The sequence below is a fragment of the Eleutherodactylus coqui genome, chromosome 12, assembly GCF_035609145.1.
Source record: "Eleutherodactylus coqui strain aEleCoq1 chromosome 12, aEleCoq1.hap1, whole genome shotgun sequence".
NCBI classification, from domain to species: domain Eukaryota; kingdom Metazoa; phylum Chordata; class Amphibia; order Anura; family Eleutherodactylidae; genus Eleutherodactylus; species Eleutherodactylus coqui.
In genome coordinates this window covers 6,308,381-6,326,081 of record NC_089848.1, presented here as the reverse complement: position 1 = coordinate 6,326,081, position 17,701 = coordinate 6,308,381, and the positions used below count along the sequence as shown (strand labels likewise).

Genomic DNA, 17,701 nt, shown 5'->3' with positions numbered 1-17,701 from the left:
TGGACACCCTGCAGCCGTCCTGAATTTTAGCTCTGTAGGATGCTGAAACATTAAACACTGCGCATCAATGATTTTCTATTTGATATTCTATGCTCAAAAAGCAGAGAAAAAGGAAGATGGAACAATACCTCTGCAGCGCCACCTATTGGATGGCAGCTTTCCTGCAAATCAGTGTCTGACCCTTTATACAGGTCTTTGTAACAATGACTGGAAATTGAAAACCAAGCCAGAATCCATACACAGACAGCTGGTAGGGGGTTTTGCCCCTCATTAGTGTGCAGTAGGATTCTGGCTTGCCTAGTGAGAGGCCTATAGACACTGGTTGGGAGGGGTATCCTCACTCCTTAAGGTGAGACCTAGAAGGTGTGTGAGGAGACTTATAAGGCCATCTATGCTCCTCTGGGAAATATATGCAAATGCAGAGAAACAGCATTTTGGTATCAGGTACTCTTGAAGATTGAACCTGCTTGATTAATGGAGTCTGAGGAGTCGGACATTCTGCCAATAGACTAGTATTTTATTACTATTAGGATTTTGTCTTTTCCCCCCTCCAATTCCATTTTCCCCATATATTTTGGATATTACCCATTGTCTGACATATTTTTGTTTTTATATTCATTTTTTTATCATCACCTATTGTAAAGTATTAGACATAACTGGATAAAACCGTTTATAAATAATAACCAGAATAAAATAAGTGTTCTAACAAAAACTGGATGAATATCTGTCTGGGATGATTTAGTAATCCAGCACTGAGCAGGGGGTTGAATCAGATGACCCTGGAGGTCTCTTCCAATTCTACCATTCTATAAGTATATAGTGGTTTAACCCAGCCAAACTGAGGAAAAGGCTTTGTCTTAAATAAATTTTTTGCTGGCATTTAACTTCGTTTAATAAAAATTCCTCCTACTTAACCGGTTCTTTAATACTTTTTCTTGGAGGATTGCACTGTAATCCAGCAGTTGCATCCACTTCTCTCTCTCAGTTTTGTGCCATGTCCATACAGACACAACTCTGGTTGGCAGCATCTCCACACTAATCTCTGGATATAGACCCTCATTGAGACCCCATATGAGACTCCACTGATATCCAGCCTACATACACCACATGGTAGCTCTACTGCCTTTTTCCCTTTAGTCTGCATTCTGTACCAATACGCTGCTGAGTTGTAAATCCATTAATCACAGTACAGGGAAGTCTATTAAATTTCAGCAAGCCCTTCACGGAGTAGACTCAAAATTTCCCTCAGACATCATCACAGCATACACTTGGAGGTTGCTCACCTGCTGACCTGATGTGACAGGAAAAGGCAGAGCATAAAAGGCACCTCCCCTCCACCAACACCAGTGCTTTTCCTGTCACTCACAGGACAGCAGGGCAGAGCTCCAGCGATGCTGTCACATGCCGGAGAACTTACCAGGCGCAGTGGCAGCATCTACTTCTGCCAGCCCCGGTTACCCCAGTGGGAAGGACTTCATCTGGGTGTTACCCGGGGACTGCGTGAGCCAAGGATGGACTTCTCGGTTCAACAGCGGCCGCCATCCAGGCGACGGCTGCCATTTCTGGGTGTCCCGATGGCGCGGTGACGTCAGACGCTCCGCAAGGACGGAGCACTCAGGGGGCGTGGCCTGGCGCAGCTTGGTGCCAAACTTTCCTAATGTCTGAGATTCGGTCGGTCGTCTGGGAAGAAATGCAGTCCTCCATTTCAGACCTCCAAGCAGGAGCCTCTGGGGTTACAAGAAGCTCTGTTCCAGCAGTGTCAGAGTCCGACTCTGACATGGCGGATGAATTTCAGTTCGAAGATCTTGAAGTGTCGCAGGGGAAGAAAAATACTTTTTTTCCACCACTAACATAGATTAATTACCTAAAGCAGTACGCAGAGGAAGAAGTTCAGCAACCCCGTACAGCGCAGGATGACATGTAGATTTTCTGTTGTGGAAGCAAACATTTCCCATAAACGCCACACTAAAACAACTGATCCTGAATGAGTGGTGTTGTGTGGATTAGGCTCCGCTAATCTCCAAGGAGTTTAAGGAGCGCCTTTTATTTTCAGGCGATGAGGTGGCCATCTTTGAGGAGACGCCTAAAGTGGATACAGCTATCTCCATGGTGTCTAAGAAGTCTGGACTTCCATTTGAGGATACATCACATTTAAAAGACTATGGATAACAAAGTGCATACGACCATGCGCAAGGCTTGGTCCACGTCCAGCCTCATCATAAAGTCTAACGTTGCGGCCACTTCGGTGGCTCGCTCCATGGAGATCTGGCTGGATCAGCTTGCGTCCTTCATCAACCAGAAAGCTTCCAGAGAAGAGATTGCAGGCGGCATCCCTCTGCTCCAGTTTGCAACGGGATTGTTGGCGGATGCTTCTATGGAGATTATCCGCTTTGGAGACAACCTCCAAGAACAAGTTGTGCGCCTTACCCTTTCGGGGTTCACGCATATTTGGATCAGACCTGGATCGCCTGCTAGAGAAGGTAGCGGCCAAAAATTGGGGTCTGACAGCCATCAGACCACCTAAAAGACCCTTCACTCCACGTTCCTCGTCTACAACCTACGCTGGGAAAGGAAAGACCGGAAGGTGGTCCTATCCAAAGGGAGGAAGGGGCAAGACTCTCTTACCGTTGTCCCTCAACCCACATTTTTGTGCGCGGTAGGCGGAAGATTAGCTCATTTTTCTGCTAGCTAGCGAAGCCTCACCACTAATGAATGGGCTCTACACCTGGTGGCGGAGGGGTACAAGATTGAACTAGAAACTCGCCCCCCCCCCCCCCCCGATAGATTTACTTTAACCTCGACACAGTCTGCAACCCTGGAACAGGCTCTACTGAAGGGCGTACAAAACCTGGTAGATCTTGGCGCGGTTATCCCGGTCCCTAAAAGCAAACTGGGGGAAAGGCTTTTATTCCCCCTTTTTCTGGTTCCCAAACCAGACTGCTACCACTGCACAATAATTGACCTCAAAGAACTGAACAAATTCAGTATAGAAAATTTAACATGCAAACTATTAAAACCGCAACCCACCTGATTGCCAGAGATAATGTAATGGCCATGATTGACTTAAAGGATGCTTATTTTCACATCCCCATTCACGTCAACTCGCAAAGGTTCCTGAGATTTTCGCTTAGTGGAAGGGGAAATCTGTCACTTCCAGTTTATCTGCCAACCATTTGGAATCTCCTCAGCCCCTCGGATCTTTTCCAAAGTGGTGATTGAGATGGTATCTTTTTTATGCAATTACAGGATCATTATCGGCCCTTATCTAGATGACCACCTGCTAGTGGTGGATTCCCCAACTATTCTGAGATCACACTTGGGTTCTACGCTTCAGCTTTTTAAGGACCAGGGTGGGATCCTTAATGATCCCATAGTCTCTCAGGCCTTCTGCGATCCCTCGTTCAAACCAATTAGTGACCTATCCATCGCCTTGCTGACATATAAGGTAGCCCTCCTTGTGGCGGTCACGTCAGCTAGGCGTGTAGGTGAAATCCAGGCTCTTTCAGAGACCCCCATACAAGACTGCTCACCCTGACAAGATTATAGTCTCTTTAGACCCTTCCAACCTAAAGTCTTGTCAGATTTCCACAGAGGCCAGCCAATAGTCATTCCAGCCTTCTGCCGAAATTTTAAAAGCGAAAATGAGCAGAGGCTCCATAATCTCGATGTTAAAAGAGCGGTACTAGTGTACCTCAAAGCGACGGAAAGTTTCAGGAAAACTGATAAACTTTTCATTCAATTTCAGGAGCAGGCCAAAGGAAGGCCTGCTGGCTCAGGAGAGCCGTTCAGGAGGCTTACAAGGCCAAGGGCATCCCTTCCCCAGAAGGATTGAAGGCCCACTCGACGCGAGTGGTGGCATCTTCCTGAGTAGTAATCTCTCCCTAAAAAAGCCCATGCCAGTTATTTGGTATTCCTCCAGCGTATGCTGTCATGATGTCAGAGGGAAAACGGGAATTTTTCCTACCAATAATTCCCTTTCTAGAAGGCATCATGACAGCATACAGGCTTCCCCCCCCCCCCCCCACCCTACCCTACCAACATGGTTATTCCTGTTTTGTTTAACACATGAGGTAATGTGTACGTTTATGGTTTCCTTGTCTGAGGTGTGTGATGCCAATAAAACACACCTTCTGGTTAAGTATGCTGTCACTGTGGTTATTTGGAACACACTGATGATGGTGGAGGGGAGGTGCCTTTTATGCTCTGCCTTTTCCTGTCCCATCAGGTCAGGTCAGCAGGTGAGCAACCTCCAAGTGTATGCTGTCATGATGCCTTCAAGAAAGGGAATTATCGGTAAGAAATTCCTGTTGTGTTTTTTGTGTTTCTTTTAATTAGATTTCTTCTAAAAACACACAGCAGGGGCACGATTGCCATGTGGTTAGCGCCCAAGACTCATGGGAAGCTAGGTGCATAACCACCAGGGCAACAATTAGACGAAACTCAACACTCAGACACCTACAAGAGAACAAATTTCTGTAACACGGATTGCATCGTAATTTGACCCATAATTCAGTCTTGTACTAGACATAATGTATAGTTACATATTAGAGGCAGGGTGGGGGGGGTGTGGGGGGTGTGGGTGGGGGTGTGGGGGGTGTGGGTGGGGGGTGGGGGGTGTGGGTGGGGGTGGGTGGGGGTGTGGGGGGTGTGGGTGGGGGGTGGGGGGTGTGGGTGGGGGTGTGTGTGTGGGGGTGTGTGTGGGTGGGGGGGGTGGGGGGGGTGTCTGTCTGTCTGCCTGCCTGTGTCTGCCTGTCTGTGTCTGTCTGTGTCTGCCTGCCTGCCTGTGTGTCTCTGTGTCTGTGTCTGCCTGTGTCTGCCTGTGTCTGCCTGTGTCTGCCTGTGTCTGCCTGTGTCTGCCTGTGTCTGTCTCTGCCTGCCTGTGTCTGTCTGTGTCTGCCTGCCTGTCTGCCTGCCTGTGTGTCTCTGTGTCTCTGTCTGCCTGTGTCTGCCTGTGTCTGCCTGTGTCTGCCTGTGTCTGCCTGTGTCTGTGTCTGTGTCTGCCTGTGTGTCTGCCTGTGTGTCTGCCTGTGTGTCTGTCTGTCTGCCTGCCTGCCTGTGTCTGCCTGTCTGTGTCTGTCTGTGTCTGCCTGCCTGCCTGTGTGTCTCTGTGTCTCTGTGTCTCTGTGTCTCTGTCTGCCTGTGTCTGCCTGTGTCTGCCTGTGTCTGCCTGTGTCTGCCTGTGTCTGCCTGTGTCTGCCTGTGTCTGTCTCTGCCTGCCTGTGTCTGTCTGTGTCTGCCTGCCTGTCTGCCTGCCTGTGTGTCTCTGTGTCTCTGTCTGCCTGTGTCTGTCTGTGTCTGTCTCTGTCTGCCTGTGTCTGTCTGTGTCTGTCTCTGTCTGCCTGTGTCTGTCTGTGTCTGTCTCTGTCTGCCTGTGTCTGTCTCTGTCTGCCTGTGTCTGTCTCTGTCTGTCTCTGTCTGCCTGTGTCTGTCTCTGTCTGTCTCTGTCTGCCTGTGTCTGTCTCTGTCTGTCTCTGTCTGCCTGTGTCTGTCTGCCTGTCTCTGTCTGCCTGCCTGTCTGTCTGCCTGCCTGTCTCTGCCTGTGTCTGTCTCTGCCTGCCTGTGTCTGCCTGTGTGTCTGCCTGTGTGTCTGCCTGTGTGTCTGCCTGTGTGTGTCTGTGTCGGTGTGCCTGTGTCTGCGTGTGCCTGCGCCTGCCTGTGCCTGCGCGTGCCTGTGCCTGCGCGTGCCTGTGCCTGCGCGTGCCTGTGCCTGCGCGTGCCTGTGCCTGCGCGTGCCTGTGTCTGCGCGTGCCTGTGTCTGCGCGTGCCTGTGTCTGCGCGTCTGCGTGTCTGTCTGTCTGTGTCTGCCTGTGTCTGCCTGCGCGTGCCTGTGCGTGCCTGTGCGTGTGTGTGCCTGTGCCTGCGCGTGCCTGTGTGTGCCTGTGCCTGCGCGTGCCTGTGCCTGCGCGTGCCTGTGCCTGCGCGTGCCTGTGCCTGCGCGTGCCTGTGCCTGCGCGTGCCTGTGCCTGCGCGTGCCTGTGCCTGCGCGTGCCTGTGCCTGCGCGTGCCTGTGTCTGCGCGTGCCTGTGTCTGCGCGTGCCTGTGTCTGCGCGTGCCTGTGTCTGCGCGTGCCTGTGTCTGCGCGTGCCTGTGCCTGCGCGTGCCTGTGCCTGCGCGTGCCTGTGTCTGCGCGTGCCTGTGTCTGCGCGTGCCTGTGTCTGCGCGTGCCTGTGCCTGCGCGTGCCTGTGTCTGCGCGTGCCTGTGTCTGCGCGTGCCTGTGTCTGCGCGTGCCTGTGTCTGCGCGTGCCTGTGTCTGCGCGTGCCTGTGTCTGCGCGTGCCTGTGTCTGCGCGTGCCTGTGTCTGCGCGTGCCTGTGTCTGCGCGTGCCTGTGTCTGCGCGTGCCTGTGTCTGCGCGTGCCTGTGTCTGCGCGTCTGCGTGTCTGCCTGTGTCTGTCTGTGTCTGTCTGTGTCTGCGTGTCTGTCTGTGTCTGCCTGTGTCTGCCTGTGTCTGCCTGTGTGTGCCTGTGTGTGCCTGCGCGTGCCTGTGCGTGTGTGTGCCTGTGCCTGCGCGTGCCTGCGCGTGCCTGTGTCTGCGCGTGCCTGTGTCTGCGCGTGCCTGTGTCTGCGCGTGCCTGTGTCTGCGCGTGCCTGTGTCTGCGCGTGCCTGTGTCTGCGCGTGCCTGTGTCTGCGCGCCTGTGTGCCTGCCTGTGTGTCTGCCTGTGTGTCTGCCTGTGTCTGTGTGTGCCTGTGTCTGTGTGTGCCTGTGTGTGCCTGTGTCTGTGTGTGCCTGTGTCTGTGTGTGCCTGTGTCTGTGTGTGCCTGTGTCTGTGTGTGCCTGTGTCTGTGTGTGCCTGTGTCTGCGTGTGCCTGTGTCTGCGTGTGCCTGTGTCTGCGTGTGCCTGTGTCTGCGTGTGCCTGTGTCTGCGTGTGCCTGTGTCTGCGTGTGCCTGTGTCTGCGTGTGCCTGTGTCTGCGTGTGCCTGTGTCTGCGTGTGCCTGTGTCTGCGTGTGCCTGTGCCTGTGTCTGTGTCTGTGTCTGCGTGTGCCTGTGCCTGTGTCTGTGTCTGTGTCTGCGTGTGCCTGTGTCTGTGTCTGTGTCTGCGTGTGCCTGTGTCTGTGTCTGCGCGTGCCTGTGTCTGTGTCTGTGTCTGCGCGTGCCTGTGCCTGCGCGTGCCTGTGTCTGCGCGTGCCTGTGCCTGCGCCTGCCTGCGCCTGCCTGCGCCTGCCTGCGCCTGCCTGCGCCTGCGCCTGCCTGCGCCTGCGCCTGCCTGCGCCTGCGCCTGCCTGCGTCTGCGCCTGCCTGCGTCTGCGCCTGCCTGCGTCTGCCTGTCTGTCTATCTGTGTGTCTGTCTGTGTGTGTGTCATTTGCATTTCATAGACCAGTCTTCATAAATCTGAAGTGCCCTGGAGTACAATGCACCAAGTTTGAGATACATTCATGGGCTGCTTCAGTTAGAAGAAGACTAACTCCTAGTTGCCTATGACTGATCCGGATGTGTGTGTTAACGAACTAGCTAACTTTAAAAAAAAAAAAAAATTTTCTCTGCTTAACTTGTTCCATGTGTTGGTATCAATCTTACAATAAGTAATTAATTTTTTTTATTTTTTTTTAAGGCGTTCATTTAGTTGTCTCAAATGTATCGGTAACCGTTGCAGGCACAACAAATTACTATCATCTTCCAGTGGCCCCATTATTTAAAGAGATTCTTCAAGAAGGTGGAAGGTAATACGAACGTGACCATTGTCAAGACGTGAGATGATAAAGGAATTATTTAGAATCTATCCTTGGGCCACTCACACATGCGCTTTTTACTGCGATGTTTTGAACGCCACAGTAATAGCGGTACAAAGCTCCCATTAATTTCAATGGGGCCTTACAGACCTGCATTTGAACACAACATCTTCTAACGCTGCAATTTTTAAGCACGGTCTATTCTATTCTTGTGCTTAACGCACCTCACCACCTATCACAATGATTGTGTGTTAAAAATAAATAAATACAGCCAAACGCTGTATAGTGCGGTCGAAAAAGCTGATAAAAACACTGTGTTTTGCCGACGCAGTGTGGATAGGTCATCAATATCAGATCAGTGAGGGTCAACTTCCATCATCTCCACCGATCTGCTTATTCTAAAGGTAGGTAATCAGTATTCTAGTCTAAGTGCTCAAAAGCCATGCATAGTCTACTGGAGTTAAAAGGTTTTTCTCGCTCGTGTCATTGGGGGACACAGCAAAGACCGTGGGATATACCTTCTACCACTAGGAGGCGACGCTGAGCACAAAGTGTTAGCTCTGCCCACTGGCTATATCCCTTCTGCTGACACCAGGCTAATTAGTTTTTAGCTTAGTGTCTCTTAGGACGGTCATGCCCGTTAGGGCGGAAGAAAGGGCCAGGGCTAAACGGCAAGGCAGGTCGCTCCCTGTCAAACCCAAAGGATAGAGGAGGGCGAACAACCCGGTACTGTCCAGATTGTTACCGCCCGGCCCGCCTCAGAAGAAAAGGTGGCATATCCGGATCTATATATCTACATGTGACCCGCTAGCAAAAAGCCCCCCGTTCTGGTGCCAGGGTCCGCATCCCCTACCCATAGGGTAGGCGATGTCATAGGGGTAAGCTGCTGGAGCTGGGGAGCCGCTATTTCTATCAATGAAGGCGCAAGAGTTAAGTATGCACTGACAACTTCACCCTTCTCCTCCCTTGCTTTTCTTCCCCCGTGTCTCGCTGTGACGCGGCGGCGGTGTAGCTTTTGCGCAAGGTAGTTACAGTGCGCAGGCGTGCCTTAATCAGCATGGGGACCCGCAGGGCAGGGCGGTCAGTTTGGGGAAATGCCCAGGCAGGGGATTCTCTTCCTGGGAGATACAGCTGCTGGGGAGCCCCGGGCTGGTCTCTCCCTCTGCACCTGGGGGGGGGCACGGCTTACCTGACGGTGGTATCGGGTGGCATGGTCCGGCGTCCAGGGCACGATCACCTGGAAGTGCGTGTGGTTTGTGCGCTGAGGTGTCCCGGCATAGCACCTCAGCAGTGGCAGGTCCACTTTGGGTTCCCAGCTGGGGGCACTCCCGGTGGCGGCAGGGGCTCAACAGCAGGGGCTCCAGCGCTGCTGGCCGGGCAGCGTCCCGAGCGTTCCATCCGGTCTGGAAGAATGGAAGGTGCCGGATAAACGCTTTTCCAAGTTAGGTTATTTAGTTGATCCGCCAATCTCCCGCCTGGCTAAGCATACTGTGCTGCCCACAGCGGAGTTCTCTTCCCTCAGGGATCCCAAAGATTGAAAGATCGAGGCTTTGGAGGAGACCATTTTCGAGGCGGCAGGGTCTGCTCTTAGAGCTGTGTTTGCCTCTTCCTGGGTCAGTAAGGCTGTTACTGATTGGGCAAAATGGTTACGAGAAGGAATCCTTGTAGGGGCATCGCCGGGGAATTTGGCGGACATGGCGCAGCAGATTGAACAAGCAGGCATGTTTCTCGGTAAAGCCTCTATGGATGCAGCCAAACTGGTAGCTCGTGCCTCCGCGGCATCCGTTGCGACTCGCCGGAGCCTGTGGTTAAGGTCATGGGATGTGGATGCGTTCTCCAAGGGATCACTGATCAGTATGCCCTTTGTAGGATCCCGCCTTTTCGGCACCAAGCTAGATAAGCTCATTTCAGAGGCTAAGGATGGAAAGAGCTCACACTTGCCACAGAATCGTCCCAAGCGGTCCTCTTTGCAGCAGAGACGCTTTCGTTCCTTTCAACAGACGAATCCTCGCAGGATGGAAAGTAAGAGCCCTCAGGAGTGGGAACAAAGGAAGGGGCCTTCATTTAAATTAAGGTCCTCTTGGCAGGGTCCCCAGCCTACAAAGAGTTCCAAAAGCAAGCCCTCGGCATGAGTGACTGCCCCCACCTGTTTCGGACAGGGTGGGGGGGTCTGCTTCTCCAATTCAGTCGGGTCTGGTTATCTCGGGTCACAGACCCCTGGGTCCAGGAGGTCGTGTCCAGAGGCTATGCGATTGAGTTCCTGACGCAACCACAGGACTGCTTCTTTTGGTCCAGAACCCCGGGGGATCCGGGGAAGGCAGCGGCCCTTCTCGAGGTGGTCCACACTCTCTATTTGCAGGGGGTGGTTGTGCGAGTTCCCCCTGATCAACACTGCACAGGATTCTACTACAATCTCTTTGTGGTCCCCAAAAAAGACTGTTCTGTCCGTCCGGTTCTGGACCTAAAGAAGCTAAACAAGTTTGTGGCGGTACGTCATTTCCACATGGAATCCGTACGAGCGGTTAACGCGTCCTTGAAAACGGGAGTTCCTCTCCTCGATGGCTATCTAGGATGCATATTTACATATCCCCATTCGTCGGGCGCACCAGCGCTTCCTCCGGTTCATGGTACAGGGGGAGCACTTTCAGTTCGTGGTGTTAGCATTCGGGCTGGCAATGGCTCCCAGGGTATTTACAAAGGTCTTAGTGGCAGTGATGGCTATCTTGCATTTCAGGGGGGTCGTTGCCATGCTGTATCTGGACGACATTCTGATAAAGGCCCCGACCCAGCTGGACAACCTGGAGAGGCCTGCAGATCACCTTGGATACTCTAACCGGGTTCGGTTGGCTGATCAATTACCAGAAGTCGTCACTTGCGCCAGCACAGCGCATGGTGTACCTTGGGATGTGCTTCGACACAGTACAGGGTCGAGTGACTCTCCCAGAGGCAAAACGCTAGCTGCTTCAGAGCCAGGTACTATCCCTTCTATCACGACGACCGGTATCGATCCGGTACACAATGAAAGTCTTGGGTCTAATGGTCTCGTCTTTCGAGGCAATTCAATTTACCCAATTCCACTCCTGCCCCTTGCAGTGGACGATACTGTCAAGGTGGGACAGATTGGCACGATCTCTCGATCAGAGAATAAGAATTCCACCAGGGGTATAGCAGTCACTCCGGTGGTGGATGGACTCTCCACACATTCAGCAGGGCAGGTTGTTCCTGCCACTGCAGGGGCAGGTGCTGGCTACAGACGCCAGCATGACAGGCTGGGGATGCTCACTGGGGGATCTAGTGGCACAGGGGACCTGGTTCAGGCAGGAATCCAGTCTCCCGATAAATGTATTGGAGCTGCGGGCAGTATTCCGGGCCTTGCAGAACTTTGCGCGTCGGCTGGAGGGAACTCCGGTGCGAATCCAGTCAGACAGTGCAACCGCAGTGGCATACATAAACCATCAGGGTGGGACCCGCAGCAGGAGGGTCATGAAGGAAGTAGAAAGAATTCTTGCATGGGTCGAGCATCATCTTCCCGCGATATCAGCAGTCTTTATTCCGGGGGTCAAAAATTGGGTAGCTGACTTCCTCAGCAGGAAGGAGGTCGACCCAGGGGAGTGGGGGCTGCATCCCAAGGTCTTTCAGGACGTGTATCAAAAATGGGGTTGGCCAGACGTCGATCTGATGGCGTCTCGCTTCAACCAGAAACTTCCAACCTATCTAGCCAGGTCAAGGGACCCCAGAACACTAGCAGCAGATGCACTAACAGCTCCATGGAAGGGGTTTCATTACCCCTATGTATTTCCACCAATTCCTCTCATTCCCCGGCTGCTCAGGAGAATCGGGAAGGAAGGGCTACCAGTGATTCTCATAGCTCCAGACTGGCTGCAAAGAACATGGTACGCGGAGCTCATGGACCTGGTGGCAGACGCTCCCTGGCGGCTCCTCCCTCTACCACCTGAATTTGGCTACGCTACGTTTGACGGCGTGGCGCTTGAGACCGCAGCACCAAGAGCATGAGGTTTTTCTGACCTGGTTATCCACACAATGATTAGGGCTAGGAAGCCATCGTCATTAAGAGTATATCTGGTGTGGAAAGCATTCTTTTGTTGGTGCTACCAGAAGGGGGAACACCCGATGCGTTTCTCATTGGCCCACCTCCTGTCTTTTTTTCTCCAGGACGGATTGGACATGGGGCTGAGCCTCAGCTCCCTTAAAGGGGTTGTCTCACGCCGAAACGGTTTTTTTTTTATTCAATAGGCCCCCCGTTCGGCGCAAGACAAACCCAAGGGATGTGTTAAAAAAAAAAAAAGTTTATTACTTACCCGAATCCCCGCGCTGCGGCGACTTCTTTCTTCCTTTACCAAGATGGCCGCCGGGATCTTCACCCACGATGCACCGCGGGTCTTCTCCCATGGTGCACCGTGGGCTCTGTGCGGTCCATTGCCGATTCCAGCCTCCTGATTGGCTGGAATCGGCACACGTGATGGGGCGGAGCTACGAGGACCAGCTCTCTGGCACGAGCGGCCCCATTCACCAGGGAGAAGACCGGACTGCGCAAGCGCGTCTAAAAACGCCAGAAGACAGCGAATTTAGACGGATCCATGGCGACGGGGACGCTAGCAACGGAGCAGGTAAGTGAATAACTTCTGTATGGCTCATAATTAATGCACGATGTATATTACAAAGTGCATTAATATGGCCATACAGAAGTGCTGAAACCCACTTGATTTCACGAGACAACCCCTTTAAGGGACAGATTTCGGCCTTGTCAATTCTGTTTGAGCGGCCGTTGGCTTCAAGTTCGCCTGTGCGCACCTTTTTTTTTTTTTTTTTTTTTTTTTTTTACAGGGAGTCGCTCATACGGCCCCTCCATTTCGGTCTCCGGTACCACCCTGGGACCTAAACCTGGTTCTGGATGCCCTGCAGCCCATCCATTTGAACAGTTAGCGGAGATACCGTGGCGGTTAGTGTCCTGGAAGGTCGCCTTCCTGGTGGCGGTTACCTCCCTTCGTAGGGTTTCTGAGATTGTGGCGCTGTCAGCAAAACCACCCTTTACGTTTTTTCACCAGGATAAGGTGGTATTGCGACCGGTGTGGTCTTTTCTTTCAAATGTGGTGTCGACCTTCCACATTAATGAGGACATTGTACTGGCATCATTCTGCCCGATGGCTGTTCATCCTAGAGTACGGGCTCTGCATACCCTAGACCTAGTCCACGCCCTGAGGATGTATTTGGACCAGACCGCGTTTTTTTGGCGTTTGGATTCCCTGTTCGTGATACTGGATGGTCTGAGGCGTGGTCTTGCAGCGTCAAAAGTGACAATTGCTCGCTGGATTCGTTCGGCGGTGGTGGAGGCCTACTGGGCTAAGGGTGAGATACCGCCGTTTCAGGTGACGTCACACTCCGCCAGAGCAGTGGGCGCTTCATGGGCGGTCAATCATGGTGCCTCAGTGTCACAAGTGTGTAAGGCGGCTACCTGGGCATCCCTACACACCTTTTCTAAGTTTTATCAGATACATATGTTTGCGTCAGCCGACACTTCGCTGGGTTGAAAAGTTTTACAGAGGGCTGTAAACTGACCGCATACGTTTTGATTTATTTTGTACCCACCCTCGGAGACAGCTGTGGGACGTCCTACGGTCTTTGCTGTGTACCCCAATGACACGAGTGAGAAAAAAGGATTTTTTTACTCACCGTAAAATCTCTCTCGTCTCGTCATTGGGGGACACAGCACCCGTCTCTTCTTTCATTTTATATGACACAGTTGGTGGTCCTGGTCGGGCTCCGGATTCTGTTGTGCTGCGTTTTTCATTAGTTATGATTTGTTGGTGTGTCATATTACTAACTATGGTTGTCTCTCTGTTCCTGCATGGCTACTCCAACTGCTGGCATGACAAACTAATTAGCCTGGTGTCAGCAGGAGGGATCTAGCCAGTGGGCGGAGCTAACACTTTTTGTGCTTAGTGTCGCCTCCTAGTGGCAGAAGCTATATCCCACGGTCTTTGCTGTGTCCCCCACGAGAAAGAGATTTTACGGTGAGTAAAAAATCCTCTTTTCCCTCTTGAGCAACCCCTGTCCAGCCACCCTGTTAGGGCATATTGGCATTATAGAGGTGGGTTCCTTGCTTGGGACAGTGGCTCTCTTTAGAGGACATGTAGGTTCATAGTGGCATATCGCAGCCATTCCTTCAAGAGAAGTGTCTGGTTTGCCACAGCTTCCCCACAGCAAATTAGCTGTTGGATGTGGGGTCTTGAAAGCTGAATTAGCTGATGGTGCCAGGGTTGTCCCTATTTTGTCTAAGACGACACCTATATCTATAAATATGGAGTTTAAAAAAAAATTGAGCAGAGTAGAAGCTGATGTGAAATGGGCAACAAACTATTGAAACTACATACAAGTCACTTTTTTTTTCTTCTTAATTTGTTTTCCCTGCACAGCGGCGCTCCAGGCTACCTGCTGTGCAAGGAACTACAGCGCAGCCTCATTGAAGTGAAGTGTCAGCTCCACTTCCCTGCACATTTGGGTGGCCAAGAGTACCACTGTGCAGGATAAACTTGGGATCTAGTGATAAATCAGTGCTGCAGCCTGTTCATTCTTTGGATCAGTGGGGATCTTGGAGGCCGAAACGCCACCCATCACAAAAGGACTTCTCCAACAAATTTGCCTTATGGAAGCAAACCATTTAAGGGAATTTGTCAACAAGTGTGGTTTCACAACTGTCAGGGCTTCTGGTTTTCTGCTCTATTTAAGGAGCAGGAAAGGGGAATGGCACAGTCTTAGGATAAAACCAAATGGCTCCAAATGGACCAAATGACTATAATGGGGTCTGTTCACTGTCCACCTAGCTGCCAGGCTTTTTGCCCGAAGAAAGTGATGCCTGTACGAGTACAGTAGCACTTTTCCTCCTGGTATTTTGGGCCAGATCTGTGACAACCACCAACAAACCAAGCCAAGGGGTGCTACGACCGCAGGAGCTGGCTTGTTGGTCTTGGGACATCTAACACTCCTGAATAAAGCTACAAGAATGCTCCTATAATTCAGTAAGAGACTGTTGTAAATACAATAATCCCACATTGCTGTCTGGATGATTCAATTGTTCTCTGGGATGTTCAGTGAAACTTCTTTGTTTTGTTTCAGCACCTATGAGTTTTCATCCCTCACTGAAGAGTCAAGCATGGAACTGCCAGCGTGTTTCTTTTTGAGATTAGATACTCCAGAGCCAGTTCTTCTCTCATTAATTCAAAAGATCCAAAACCTAAGCGGTAAGACAGCAGTTTCTGTATTCTGAAATCATTTTACTGATGCAACTGTCTGTCCCGGTTGGTTCAGTATGGGTATTTTAAATGTTTTAGGACTGTAACCCTCATTTTTACTTTGTATTTGTTTGACCACCATTTGTTTGAATCCTCATAGTAAGGATTTATGTATTCTAGTGTGTGTGTGTGTGTGTGTATGTGTGTGTATGTGTGTGTATGTGTGTGTATGTGTGTGTATGTGTGTGTATGTGTGTGTATGTGTGTGTATGTGTGTATGTGTGTATGTATATATATATATATGTATATATATATATATATAATATATATATATATAATATAAAATTTTTATTTTACTCACATCAGCCTATGCAAACACGCCTCTGTGTATACATGCATATATTGGTATATCTTCCTTAGTAAATGGCAGCAGCTAAATGGTTAACTCATTAAATATTCACAAGAATGTATGAGATCCTTGTATCCACCTCCTACAGGCCTAAATTCTGATAAGAGGAGTTTTTTTATCTTAGTATTGCTTAACCCCTAGCAATTATAAGTTTATTCTCTATTAATTTGGTTTCTCTTTTTCTTGAAAATCACATTTTTAGTAGCAACACACACCTTAACCCCTTAGTGACAGCCCCATAGTGTGTTTACGTCCTGCAGGACATGTATGGACCGAGATATCGCTGCTATCGCCCTCCATACAGCACGGGCGTCAGCTGTTTATAACAGCTGACACCAGTGGGCAATAGCTGTAATTGGCCGTGTGGGTGTGACAGCTGACAGTGGCATTTAAATCCCCCAACCGATGTTCAAGGGTCCCGTATGGCCCTCCGCGGTGAGATCAGGGGAGCCGTGCAGGTGTCATGGCAGCCGGGGCCTTCTGAAAGGCCCCATGGCTGTCTTGGCAGACTGCCCATCAAGCCGTCTCCATGGGGGTGGCTTGGTGGGCTGCCTGTCAGAATGCAGTATGATGTAATGCCATAGCATATATTGCAGGAGCGATTAAAGCATTGCTAGTTGTGGTCCCTCCTGGGGACTAAAAGAGTGTAAAGATAAAAACAAAGTTTTACTAATTATTATTTTAAAAAAAGTAACAAGTTAAAAAAACAACCCTTTTGCCATATTTGCAATAAAAAAAATCTAAATAATAAAGCAAAAAGACGTATTTGGTATTGTTGCATCCAATTTTTGGTCACCCCATCTCCAAGAAAAAATGCAGAAAAATAAGTTATTGTGCGCAAAAAATGGAGACAGAAATGCAGCAAAAAAACCCATACGTTTTTGGTATCGTAGTAATTTGTACCGACCCATAGAATAAAGTTATGTTATTTTTGTTGCAGTTTGTGGGCTGTAAAAACAAAACACACCGGAAAATGGCGGAATGTTGTTTTTTTTTTTCAATTTCTCTCCACTTAGAATTTTTAAAAAGATTTCAGTACATTTATATAGTATAATAAATAGTACCATTAAAAAAATACAACTCATCCTGCGAAAATAAGCCCTTATACAGCCCTGTCGATTGGATAAATGACTTAGGATTTTTTTAAAAGGGAGCAGGAAAAAACGAAAATGGGGGGGGGGGGGGGGGGAAGCAAAAAACATCCATCACTAACGGGTTAAGGTGTTAACATGTATGTTAATAGTTAGAAACTAGAACCTATCCTGAGAGATTCTGACTTAAACTCCTTCATTAAGCGGCCCTTTTTTTTCCATTTTCGTTTTTTCATCCCTCCCTTTAAAAAAAATCATAACTCCTTTATCTATCGACGTCACTGTATGAAGGCTTGATTTTTGTGGGACAAGTTGTAGTTTCTAATGGTGCTATTTAAAGTACCATATGATGTACTGAAAAATGTAAAAAAATTCTAAGTGGAGTAAAATGAAAAAAATTTCATTCCACCATCTTTAAGTGCATTTTGTTTCTACGGCGTACAAACTGCAACAAAAACGACATGATAACTTTAATCTATGGGTCAGTACGATTACTACGACACCAAACTTGTATAGTGTTTTTTTTTTTTATTTTAACCCCTTAATGACACGGCCTATTTTGGCGTTGAGGACGCAGCGATTTTTGGTATTTTTCCATCTCCATTTTTCAAAAGCCATAACTTTTTTTTTTATTTTTCCGCCGACGCGGCCATATAAGGGCTTGTTTTTTGCGTGGCGAGCTGTAATTTTTATCGCTGCCACTTTTGGGTACATAGACTATATCGTAAAACTTTTATATTTTTTTTTTTTATGATAACAGGGAGAGAAAACGCATCAATTCTGACATAGCTTTATTTTTATTTTTTTACAGCGTTAATCATGCAGCATACATGACACACTAAATTTTTTCTGCGGGTTGGTACGGTAACAACAATACCAAAATTCTTATTTTTTTTCTTAAGGTTTTTACACTTTTTTGCAATAAAATGCCATTTTCTTTGGAAATCTTTTTTTTTTCTCTATAGCTGCATTCAAAGTCCAGTAACTTTTTTATTTTTCTATGTATGGAGCTCTATTAGGGCTTATTTTTTGTAAGACGAGCTGTAGTTTTTGTTGGTACCATTTTGGAGAATGTATGGCTTTTTTGATCACTTTTATTGCATTTTTGGGGAGGCAAAATGCTAAAAATTAGCATTTTGCCTCTGTTTTTTAGCGTTTTTTTTAACGCTTTTTGCCGTACAAAATAAAGTGTATTCAACTATTTGTACACGTCGTTACGGACGCGTCAATACCCAATATGTGGGGTTTTCATTTTTTTAAACCTTTTTTTTATGCTAATA

General features: G+C 49.3%; 1 protein-coding gene across 1 annotated transcript in view; it reads left to right on the top strand.

Annotated features, from left to right (window-relative positions):
• The window catches only part of LOC136587031 (mediator of RNA polymerase II transcription subunit 1-like), a 136,364-nt gene that overhangs the window by 79,283 nt on the left and 39,380 nt on the right, over positions 1-17,701 (top strand). The window contains exons 11-12 of the mRNA XM_066585442.1: positions 7,554-7,662; positions 14,806-14,930. Of these exons, the coding sequence (XP_066441539.1) occupies positions 7,554-7,662; positions 14,806-14,930 (234 nt within the window). The remainder of the gene's footprint in view (positions 1-7,553; positions 7,663-14,805; positions 14,931-17,701) is intronic.